General features: G+C 49.0%; 1 protein-coding gene across 1 annotated transcript in view; it reads right to left on the bottom strand.

Moving 5' to 3' along the window:
- Positions 1 to 4732: 4732 nt before the first annotated feature.
- The window catches only part of PCSK9 (proprotein convertase subtilisin/kexin type 9), a 27010-nt gene continuing 19301 nt past the window's right edge, over positions 4733 to 12441 (bottom strand). The window contains exons 8-12 of the mRNA XM_032766951.2: positions 9868 to 10038; positions 7917 to 8065; positions 7369 to 7549; positions 6495 to 6676; positions 4733 to 6261 (exon numbers count right to left, since the gene is read on the bottom strand). Of these exons, the coding sequence (XP_032622842.1) occupies positions 6061 to 6261; positions 6495 to 6676; positions 7369 to 7549; positions 7917 to 8065; positions 9868 to 10038 (884 nt within the window). The 3' untranslated portion in view covers positions 4733 to 6060. The remainder of the gene's footprint in view (positions 6262 to 6494; positions 6677 to 7368; positions 7550 to 7916; positions 8066 to 9867; positions 10039 to 12441) is intronic.

Here is a 12441-nt window from a genome sequence, read left to right as displayed (position 1 = left end):
CTTCATAACAGGTCATAAATCATCTCAGAAATAGTCAATATACAGTAGTGATTTGATGTCAGTTGTTCCTAGGGGCCAGCATCAATTGTCACTTCAAATCCCTGTTATTTCCTATGGAAACTATGCCCTCTGTTACTGCAGGCCAAAGTAACATCGCTTGCACAACTGCACCAAGATGGCTCAGATCACCACTGTATGTTCCACATCAGTACAAACTTTTCATGGTTCTGCTCATGCTTGTACAAAGTCAGTGGCTATAATTTTCAATACTTTGGTTTCCAGCTGCTGTCATTTGAACCTGCTGAAGATTAATTTTTTTAATATAGTTTGACAAAAGTAGCTTTTTTTGTGTAAATTGTGACGTGTTTCTATGTTGTAATTTTTACTGCCAGTCTTTTGGATGAAAATGTTTTTATACATCTTACAATATGTTCAGTAAGCGAGTAGCCGTAGCATGCCTATGTGCTCTCGGGGATAGATTTATCCAACTAATGCATAAACATTGGCACTGGAAAAAAACAGGCAGTCCTGATGAACAGTCTTGGGAATCCTGGTCAATGGAATAAAGTTATTCCTTTCACAGAAAACTAGTGTAGTCTTCAGATTGTTCATAAAGCTGTACTGTCATGTTGTTGATCCTCTTACCTTGAACTCACCCATAGCTAGTCCTTCAGGTAATAAGCGGTAGATTATTATCCTGATGCACTTTTTTTGACAGCCCCGGGACAAGATGACATCATCTAATGTGAAAGAGGTGAATTACTTTCAATGCTATTCTGTTGTACACCCTTACAGCATGGCTGTCTGCAAAGCACAAGCATAGACAGGTGTAATAGCCATCTGCACTACTCCACCCTGCTTTCTTAAAGTCACTTGATTAGACTGGTTAAGCTCTTTGAATATTTTGCTTGTCACATAGTAGGATTAGCTGGAAGTTGCCTGAGGGCCACACTTTGCACTGATACTGACTTCTTTCTGCATGATGCATAAAACAGTGAGGTTCTGCATTCTCCACTTATGCTGGTTCAAAGAAAACTTGTATGAAAAGCAGGAAACAAAACGACATCAGACTTGTTATATGTGCCCAGTCTTCCTCCTTGTAGAAGGAGAAGACAAACAGGTATGTAAGTTGCAACTCTACATTTCTTAATGAAACAAAACCCTTCCTGACAGATACCTGCTCCCTGTATCCTGTGGATGAGTGTTTTAATCAGCAGAATAAAAGCACAGCACCTCTGCACTGTTAAGAAGAAGCAACTAATCTTCAAGCATGATAAGGCTGCCCCCATCATGTTAATTACTTGGTAGCAGGAGTCAAAAACCTTGAGACAATACATTAGTGTGAAATATACTGGTGCTTTAACTGTTGACAATCTGGATCTTTGAGCAAGCTATTACGCCACACTTCTCAGGGGCTTAAGCATTGTAAGAGCCTTCTCTTATCTCACCCCTTCACCAAGTGGAGCAATGCACTTTGCTCATGTATCAACTGCGAAGCAGCAGACACCATATTGGAAAATGTCAGAAGGCTCTGAAGTGCCCTAGCATGCCTCAGGGTAGTAGAAAATACTCATTTGCCATGGGTCATGCTGTTAAAGAGAGAACTGCCCCTGTTGCTACTGTGTTTTGTTGTTCAGGCACAGTGGGAATTATTCACTGCTCTCCCTATCATTTAGTAAAACCAGTTTTGATCTCCTTGGCTAAGCTATGAAATGTTACGATTAGCACAGTAAACTGCACATCATTTTCCATACCCTTTTTTGAGCTTTTATTAAATCTGTTTCTGCTCTTTAAGGAGCATCCTACTGACCAGCAATGTGTTCTGCCCTCTAACCTTCTCCCTTAAGTAGTTGTAAGTTGAAGTGGAAAGGTTTCCTATTTTTCCTCAGATTTAGATGTCCTGAGTTCAAAATCGAGCAGGCTGTCCCTGCTTGCTTAAAAAAAAAAATTGCACACACACTTGGATCTTTGCAACAAGCTGATAAGAGTCCTGACAGTGCTAACATAGTGTGTTTTTGGCACAAGTAGGCAGGGGCTAATCTTGTATTAAAGTAAGGAAACTGAGTAAGTGCTAGAAACTTCTCAGGTTGTAATAAGTCTACTCTGCTGCAGTGTGTTTGCTTAATGTTAATCACATAACAATGCTCAGATGGGTTATTTGCTGTTTGGTTGAGCAAATTAAGCCCCTTTATGCAGAACAATCCTTGCTTTTAATGTCTCTATGATAAAAGCACCTCCCCAGGGAAGTGCTTAATGTGGACGAAAGTCTTTCTGTACTGTGTTCAGAAGTGGCATAACCAAGACTTGGTGTTCTCCATGACTGCCCAGGCTTTCAACACTGGTCAGTTCCCTAGGTAGCCCACAAAGCACCAGATTCAACTTAATTCCTATCATTTCTTGGGGAGCTAAATGCAAGAGATTTATTCCTTGTTTAGGGTTCAGAGGGAAGAGAGAACTTGAGTGCAGATGCCAGCCGACTCAGTGCCAAGCTGGCGTAGCTGCTACCTTCTCTCCCTGCACATCACATGGCATTGCATGTGCTTTAAGTAGAAGTTTGAGATATGCTACATCATAGATGCCACCTTTTCCCAACACCATTGCATCCCGTGTTACCTGCCACGTAGGGCTGTCTTCTTACAACAGTGATCTGTACTGCAGCCACCCTTCTGTTAGTGCAGGTTAAGTCCTGCTAGATGTATTTTATTTAGTACACCAAACTGAGATAACTGACTTTGCAGAAAATCCTACCCAAGGCAATTGTAATTCGAACTCATAATTTTCCCAGCTCCTTGGTGGGCTATATCTTAAGGAGAGTGTATGGTCAGATCCACTCTGACTGTTCAAGTCAGTTTAAAGTTCAAACATTTTACATGTGAAAACAGCCCAACTGTTCCCTTATGGAAACTCCACGTACTTCTAAATTAGAGCACTTATCAGATACTGTTTAAATCCACACTTCTATTTGAGACAATAGCTCAAACGTTCTTAGGAGGGTAGCTTTAGTATGGATATGATATGGTAAAAGCAGCTTCTCAACAGAATGAATAGAAGCAAATCTGTGGAAGCCTTTAATGAATTTAATCAGAGGCACAACCCAATGTGATATTTATTAACTGGTAACTGTCCATCTAAGGCCTCATTTAACACAAACCAACAGGTTTATGCAGTTCATTCTGGGAGTTGAATTTTGTTGTTCGACACTACGGCTTATCATAGGTACCTGTGTAGAACAGCTTCACTGTTAGTTCTTCTAGCAGAAGTGATTGATTCTTCCCATGGGCTAAGAAATAGTTGAAGGGTACGGGCAGAGAATTTGCCCTTCTAGTACCTCTCCTGTAAGAGAGGATAACGGGCACAGAATGGCTCACATGTCCAAGCTCTTGGCCTGACACTCAGGGTCTACCATTGTAGTTGGGAGCGACCCTTTCAGCCCCACTAGGCAGAGACACGCTAGGGGCTCCATGTAGGGCACTGAAAAATAGCACTGCGGCCATTCTGCCTCAGGTGAAAGTTTGGGAGCACAAGCCTGAGCTCCAGCACAAGCTGGAATATCCACAGTGCTGGTTTTAGTGCACTGGCTTAAGCCCTGCTAGCACAAGTTTGTTTACACCAGGTGGGAGGCTCACTCCCAGCTTTAGCATAGTGGAGCCGGTATGCCTGCTCACTGTCCTGTATTTGGTCTAACCACCCCTGCACCTGAGTTGTCTCCTCTCCTGTCAACTTCAAGCAACATGGATGGCTTAGCACCATGCAAGTTCCCTGGGAGATGGCTGCCCTTTCACAATGCTTTACCTCCAGATTTAATCTCCTGCCATGTTACACTAAGACAGTTGAGTATACAGATGAACTCCAAGCTGTGGCATACAGATTTTTATTTTAAAAAGAAGACATTATAAAATGTGCTGTTTATAAAACTCAGAATAAATATTTTCAAGATACAAATGTAAAAACCACAGTACTATGAAACCTTTATAAAAAAAAAAACAAACCACGGGTAATGAATTACAGCATGTTCATTCAAACATAAATTTCCCAGGAGGGAGGACCCCAAAGGAGACCAGTTAAAGCAACACAGTAGGTCGACATTTATACTTCAACTTTCTTTCGCTCTCTTGAAAAAAAAAAAAACTACAAAAACTCTTATCTTTACAGATTTACATCTGATTAAGCAAGCAGTTAAACTAGAGGTTGCAAGCTTGACTGAGTAAATGGGGGTCTATTTGCCATGCTATTAGGGTACCTTTTGGGAAAGCTAAAGCTGCAAAAAGTGCCAAACTAGATGAGCTAGCGCTGAGGGGTCTAGTTGAAATCTGAGGAGTAAACAAAACAAAAGCCCACACCAACAGTGCATTTGGTTACAGAGATTCTGGTTTTGTCAAACTGACAAGGTAAATGAATACACCCTAAAGATCACTTTTGTACTATAAATGTTTACAGAAACAATCTCAATGCATTGGGGGGTCAGGGACGGTAGTGAGATAAACCAAGCCTGCTAAGCTACAACTCATGTAGATTAGCTTTAATGTACTTCCTTGGAATTCATACTGCATTCAGCACTAGGGTATTGGTTGTTACCAGCTGATCCCTGCTGTGGTGCCTACAGAAAGTAAAGTGATGGTTTCAGTTCAGTTCCTAGGGAACAGGAGGCTGTATCCCCAAAATAATCAGAACAGACCCTCACGTGGTTGGTCTCGGCTAACGAAGGAAACAGGCCCCAGACAGAGGGCCCCAGACAGGGGGTACCAGACCTCATGCACAGAGAACCTCCACGCACCGAGAGATCAGCGTGTGGGGATGGTGTGACCAGGGAGGACTGCCAATGAGAAGACTGAGTGGTGGCCTGGGCCAAATTCCTGCTGCTGCCGCAGTGGGGCTAACTCCCTGATAGTCCTCTCTGGTGGCTTTTCCACTGGCGGTGGGGAATAATTCCCTCCCCATTGACCTCACCTGCCTCAGCAGCTCCGAGGCAGCCAGGTGGAGGAATCCATGGCACTGCCCACACTGCTCTGCTTGTACAGAGGCCTTCACTGGCACATTTCAGTGCCATGACTGCTGGAGCTGGGGTTTGTAAGGCACTTGGGGCTCTGCTTGGAGGACAGAAGCTATAGAACGATCAGAAAAGAGGGTTTTTTACTAGGAACAAACAAAAAAAAAAATTTAAAATCCCTACTGGGGTTTTTGGCTAATTGCAAATCAGAGAGCAAGGGCCCTGTGCTGCACCTCCTGGAGGATCAGTCTGAGCCCGAGGGCGGAGGGGGGACTATCATGGCTTTAAGGCACATTTTGGACCCTGAGTGTTTGTTGCTGCGAAGGCTGAGACAGCTTAGGTAGCTGAACTGCTTATGGGACACTATACTAGCCAGAATCACCTTAATGGCAGCCCCGACAGCTTCACCCCCACCCATCATTCTGCACTAGGGGAAGCAGAGAGGGTCACATCACACCAGTTCCTGAACCAGGGGAATTCTCCCCTTGCCAAATCTAAGGGGCTCCCAGGGGCTATAGCAGGAGGGAGAATCCGTCCCTGAGTGTAGAAAATGGATGTGGTGGTAACACAAATACCCACAGAATGCTGGAGAGGGAACCAAGGTACCTAACGACCATACCAAGAACAGGTAAAGGTGCTCGCTGATCTGGTGCAGTAAATACATCTCCTTAGGTCACCCTCAAACCACTTACTGACACTGAGCTTATAACCTTCCTGCTTGGTAATAGAAAAACTGGTGGGCCGGACTTTTTGCCAAATGTCACCCTGCTAGAATGCATATGCAGTAAATTAGGCGGTCCTATGGAAGAAGTGGGGAGGGAGAGAATCTCTCATCCTCAGGGTGCTGGGAATGAGCATTTCCAGACACCAACAACCCTTGCATTTTAGATGTGTTACATCTCCCACCTGCAAGTAATTAGTGATTCTTATTCCATCCCAATCAGCCCTGACCAAACTGGGAGTAGCGGCCTCAGCTCTGGAATCTGGAAAGGTGATGGTTTTGGAATGCGTTTTTTTTGGTGTGATGTCAGTTTCGTCTCAGCAGGGGTGCCTTGTGGCCACGGGCAGTATCCTCACTTGTAGTTGGAAGAGTGCTTGTCGTTTTCCAAATGTCTGCTTCTGCAGCAAATGGCGATGGCCGCTGTCCCTTTGCCAGCAAGGGCGCTCATTACCACACAAGTGTCATCCACGGCGTAGGCGCCAAGGGTGCCGGGACCCCAGGAATACGCATTGCATCCTGTCAGAGTCCAGCCTTCATCACAGGACACGGCCACCTACGGGAAGAGGGATGGAATCACTCTTTGTGGGTAAGTATAAATATGGGTCAGATTGAGAACTGGAGTAAGCAGAGACAGCTCCATTTATTTCAATGACTGGAGTGATGCTAAGAAAAGCAGCTTTATTGGGGCAGGGGGATGAAGAACCATTAGAATGTAGCAGGAATGGTTTCAACAGACAGCTAGCAAAAAGATTCTGCAACTACCTACGGTTATTGGTTCTGCCGTACCTTTTCTTGGAAGCCCACAGGTGAGTGTTCCTTCACCTGGCATTCAACGTGGGGGGCGTGGCAGCAGGAAGTATGCAAGGTCACATCTGTTCTACCTATGCACTGGTGGTGTCCAATCTCCATCCTTAGAACGGGTCTGACGTTGTCACTAAACTCTCCAGCAAGAGAATGGGAGCTACAACCTGCCAATAATACAAAACGCTTCAAGGTTAATTGCTCACAAGAGCCGGCTTTGAGCATTCAATGTCAGGGAAATCGGTTTCACTTAAAAACATGAAATAGCATGGAATGGTGTGGGGGAGGCATCTCTGCCAGTGCACCTCAATCCTGGTATGAAATGCTCCCGGATATCACCAACAGAGGCCACTGCAGAGTGGAGGATGCCAGTCAAACCAGCATGGCGATTGTGATACGTGGGCAAATAGGCTCCAGAGGGTAAGACGAGACCCAAAAAGTGTACTTGTGCCCTAAGTAGGGTGTTTAATTTTGAACGTCAGCGCTAACAGATTATTCATTTTGCAAACCACCAGAAATCCAGGAACTGGAACACACAGACAACAGCGAGAGGTGCTTTGAGTCACTGACACTGGCACCATGCTAAGGGAATGAGTGTGTGTCACAATCTCCTATACGAGAAGACCATAAAGTACTGGAAACAGACTAAAGCATCAGCTGGCTGCTTAGCTCAGGAACTATCAACCCAGCCCATACAGCACATAAATAAGACCACGGATATAAATTAATCTAAGGACCTCCAAGCACTTTACAAATATGAAACTGAACTTCCCAAGTGAATGTAGTAGGATTATTCTGGTTGCACAGGTGACTAGGCAGAGAGGTTGCTTCTTGTCATCAGCAAGGCAGCCTACCATACCTGTCAAAATGTGGTTCTCCTTGGAGCAGCCCACTCCAGTTGTCGAAATACCATCCACAGTCAGGGAGCGGCTGTGAATCTGGCAGTCAGCTTTGGGCCAAATGCAACACCTCGCTATTGCGTAGACACCATGGCCGCCAAATGCATTGTGAGCCACACACTGCTTCCTGCCTCCATGAACCTATAATTCAGAAGGCACCATTGTAAAGCAACGTTTCTAGTCCCTGCTCACGGGAGTTGCAGGAGCCTTTAGGTTGTTCCTCATGCATACTATTTTCTAAGGGACAAATTCGACAGCCCTGAGAGAAACAAAATGGCTCTGGAGTGCTGGGAAGTTTTGCCTGTGTAAGATCTGATGAGGGGGATCCTCAATGAATTATTTGGTCCTACAGGCTGAGGCCTAAGGTATTTAGAGGCTGGACTCTCACTGAAATCAGTGATAGGCACCTATGTACCTCTGAGGAACTGGGCCTGAGAGATTTCAACAAGACGTGAGATGCATGAGGGTCAACTGCGGCACCCCAAACCACCCCCGGGTGGAGCATCACCTCGATATGCTCTCCTCGCCGCTTGCCGTTCTTGGAGAAGCTTGAGCAGCTGAGCATCTCCTCGTTCCCACTGCAGCGCGCGACGCCCGTCGCAGAGCGAGTCGACCCAGACTGGGCAGACCACACGGAGCGGCAATACAGCTGCTCACCTGAAAAGGGACGGTTCAGTCATGAGTCCCACATGGCAGGTTTGCTTCCAGTCAATGCCGCGTCCTCAGGTGCACATGGAATGCTCAAGGGACCGCATTTGTTCACATGAGTAAAATGGCCATGAGTGGGCTCGGTTCCACACCAAGCAGCACGTATCGCTGATCCGCAAGAGGTTTAGCATGAGAGCAAGCCCCGCTGCGCCCTCGACATGCACAAACTCCTTGACAACTTCTGAACACTGGACCTCCCCTGCTCTGCCTATTCCCCCCAAGGCTTCGCCCCCTGCTTGCTCGCTGCTCTCCCTCCGCCACCTTCCTAGTCACTTGACCCTTTCCTCCCCGCACAGCTCGGCTCCCTTTGCTCTGGGGTAGGGATGGGAGCTGCAGCCTGAGGAGGAGCCTGATGCCTGCCTGCCCATGAGATGCAGGAAGGAAGTGGCCCCAGCTGAGCAGAAACTGGTGTGGGTTGAAAACCTGGCATCTCACCTGCCACCCTGCCCGCAGTGGTGTCCAGTCAGTACATCTGACCGGATACAGCCAGGTCCCATTTTTGACTAGACTTTATGGTGGAAAACGAGCCACCTGGCAACCCCACATTAATTTATTTCCACAATTCCAGCACGGCCAAGTCACTCGGGATAACTTACCTTAGGCCTACAATGCAATTAAAAACCTGCAGTTGGCCCATGGCTTCTGACTTGGGCTGGTGCCAAAGGGCTGTTCAACTGCAATGGAGATGCTCTGGCTCAGGCTGCAGCCCTCACACCTACACCGTATTCAAACAGCCGGCACGGGCCACCTGTGAGTTCTTCATTGCAGTGTAGACATATCCTCAGAGGAGTGGGTGTCATTTCAGTCATGCACATCTCAGCCACCTTATCAAGGCAATGCTGCTCCCCAGAGCCTCTCCCTTTGCTGCGCATCTGCCCCATGGAGCGCGCATAGGCGGCAGGTTATGTATGTTTGCGGTGCTTGAGCACCAGGAATATTCAGGGCTGGGTGCCCTGCTCCAGCAATATTTGGAGCTGGGTCTCTCCACCAACCCTGCCTGGATCGGGCCCTGGCCCCTGTGGGTCTTCCCCCCAACACCCCACCGCGTCCCTGTCTGACAGAAAGCAGCAGGGCGCCTCTCCCCTGCCTGCTTCTGCTGCCAGAGTAGAGCGACTCCCGGCAGAACTACTGTCTGCTGTCCCAGGGTCCTAGCGCCTGCCATCCAATAATGGCAAAGCAGGCTGCTCTTACCGTGCCCTAGCCCTGAGCCTCTCCAACGCCCCAAACCCCTCATCTCCAGCCAGAGCCCTCATCCCCCTGCACCCCTCATCCTCTGCCCCAGACCTGAGCCCCCTCCTACATCATGAATCCCTCATCCTCAGCCCCACATCCCTCACCCCTGCACTCCCTCCTATCCCCAAACTCCCTCCCAGAGCGTGCACCCCCTCCCAGAGCGTGCACCACCTCCCCTTTCCCACACGCTCCTTCCCACCCCCAAACTCCCTCCCAGAGCCTGCACCCAAACTCTGTCCCAAAGCCTCCACCCCTCACCCACTCCTACACACCCACCCCCTGCCCCAGTCCAGAGCCTGCACCTAGCACCCAAACTCCATCCCAAAGCCTGCACCCTGCACCCTTCCTGCATCCTAATCTCCAGCCCAGGACCTGCACCCCAGACCTCCCCCCGCAAACCCCTCCCAGAGCCTTAGGCAGGTGGGGGCAGAGTTCAGGGGGGTGGAGTTGGGGGGCAGGTTCTAGGCACCACCAAAATTTCTACAAACTTGCCACCCATGGGAGCGCGTGTGACTTACCTGCTAGGAGTCTGCTAGGCAGTCCTGCCACTCTGTTGGGTGTGACCAGCCGCTGGTTTTCAGGAAACCAAGCCTCATTGATCACGTTCTTGGTAGAGAAATGAATTAGCCTTTGCCTCAGCTCAGAGAGCGTCAGCACAGAGTCAGTGTTCAGAATCATGGCTGCGATGCCTAGGAGAGAAGCACACACGCCATTTCGATTGTAAAATGTTGATTTAAACATCAAAACACGTATAGGAAGCCCTGGAGAATATACAGGCAAGCGGCCGCATATCTGCTTTAGATTAGGGTAGCTCACAGCTGGTAGAATTTGTATCATCAAAACTAAGTTTTCAGGGATGTCTACACTACGGGATTATTCCGATTTTACATAAACCGGTTTTGTAAAACAGATTGTATAAAGTCGAGTGCACGCAGCCACACTAAGCACATTAATTAGGCAGTGTGCATCCAGGTACCGAGGCTAGCATCGATTTCCGGAGCATTGCACTGTGGGTAGCTATCCCGTAGCTATCCCATAGTTCCCACAGTCTCCCCCGCCCATTGGAATTCTGGGTTGAGATCCCAATGCCTGATGGTGCAAAAACAGTGTCACGGATGATTCTGGGTAAATGTCATCACTCAATCCTTCCTCCGTGAAAGCAACGGCAGACAATCATTTCGCCCCCTTTTTCCCTGGATTGCCCTGGCAGCGCCATAGCACGGCACCATGGCCTGTTTTGCCTTTTGTCACCGATGTGTACTGGATGCCTGCTGACAGAGGCGGTAACTGCAGTGCTACACAGCAGCATCATTTGCCTTTGCAGGTAGCAGAGATGGTTACCATCCCTATTCATACGTCTGCATTGTAAATGGCGATGAATGGTTACCAGTCGTTCTGTACCGTCTGCGGTCATGGGTGCTCCTGCTGACCTTGCTGAGCAGGGCGCCTTAGGGCGATTTGCCGATTCCCCCGAATCGGGCCCCACGCCTGACGGGGCCCCGCGTGGCTGTCTCCCGAAGCAGCAGCTGTTGCGCTAGCAACCAGAGACGCTGACTGCTGACCAGCTGAGGCAGAGCCAGCGCTGAGTGTTGCAGGTCAGGAAGGAGGGGAAAGGGAGAGAAGCAGACGTGCTTGCAGCCTTCCTCCGCCCTCCCCAGCACTCACCCGGAGGAGATGCTGACCGGCTGAGCAGAGCCAGCCATTGGGTGTTGCAGTCAGAGCAAGGCGAAGGATGGAGGAGGGGGGCACAACGTGCTTGCACGCTTTCCGCTGTCCCTCCCTCCCCCCCCCCCGCAGCAGCACTCACCTGGAGAGACCCGGGGAGCTTCTGGTCAGTGGGAGACGGAACTCTGCATGACCTCATCACACTGAACAGCTGCTGGGCTTCCACGGTGAGTGTTTGACCCTGTTTGTAGATGGTGTGGTGTTTTTCAGGGTGTTGCTGTTTGAGGGGAGTTTGTGCCTGCCTGGTCTGTTCTGACTAAAGTTGGGATCATGTATGTAACCCAGGAAAGAAGCCCCAGCTGGTACTTATGCTGTGAACTCCAGCTGAGAGAGAGGGAAGTTTGGAGGAGGAAATCACATACAGCAAGAGGAGAATGCGAAAGGGTCTGCAATATGCACGGCAGACTGAGACTTTTTATCTCCCCATCTCCTGCAGAGGGAAACTGAGGCACGCGTGATCTAATTCCCTTTCAAATATTGGCAAGGAAGGGACTGGAGCTCATATCCAAAACCAGTTCCTCCATCACTCTTTCCCTGCGCAAACCGCTATAGGGGCTGAAATTTCCATTAAATGGCTCCTTCATTGCCCTGCACAATAAATAGACCGGGCTTGGGGGGGGGGGAGGGGTCGCAAACAGGGGTGAATTTACAGAGGGTTAGGGTCACTTGAATCCCACCTGAATGCCAGCCACACAGAATTCACTGCAAGCTGAAGAGGCCAGGAGTGGAAGCAGGTGGCTCTGGGGTGGGGGCACATGCCCTCAGTCCTGGCTCTGGATGGACTAGGCGGGGTGTGGGTCAGTCTAGTTCTTCCAGCTGCTGTTCTCTGCGGGTTTGTGGGTTTCATCTGCTCACCGAAAAGATCAAACAAGCCCCAGTAGAAAAGGAATGAGAGAGGCAGGAAGGAGTTTGAAGGGTTTAAGTGCCCATCACGAAGACTAAAAAAAACCAGAGTTGACTGGGTTTCCCCCCAGCCACCACTCCTCAAACACTGGGGAAGGGGCAGCTCCATCCCCACTGAGGCAATGTGGAGGCAGGACAGGAGAAGGAAGCACATGGTAGTCCTCCCCCCAGCCCCTCATCCAGCCCCCAAACCTGTCCCAAAGCTGCACCCCCTCTCCGCACTCCTTCCCACAGCCCGCATCCCTCACCCGCAGCACCCCACCTCCGTGCCCAGCCCAGAGACTGCATACCCAGCACTCCGTCCCACTCAGCCCTGCAACAGCCTCCTGTCCGTCTCTCAACTCCTCTCCAAGGGTTGCAGCTGTCTGGAGGTGCCTGCCTCCATACCTTCCTCATTCACACCTCATTCATTCAATAGCAATTGATTACAAAGTGAGGAAATCTCATTCACTTCTAGCAATGAG

This window comes from Chelonoidis abingdonii, chromosome 7, assembly GCF_003597395.2.
Source record: "Chelonoidis abingdonii isolate Lonesome George chromosome 7, CheloAbing_2.0, whole genome shotgun sequence".
NCBI lineage: Eukaryota > Metazoa > Chordata > Testudines > Testudinidae > Chelonoidis > Chelonoidis abingdonii.
Note: the sequence above shows the minus strand (reverse complement) of the source record. Positions and strands in the feature narration are given on the sequence as shown.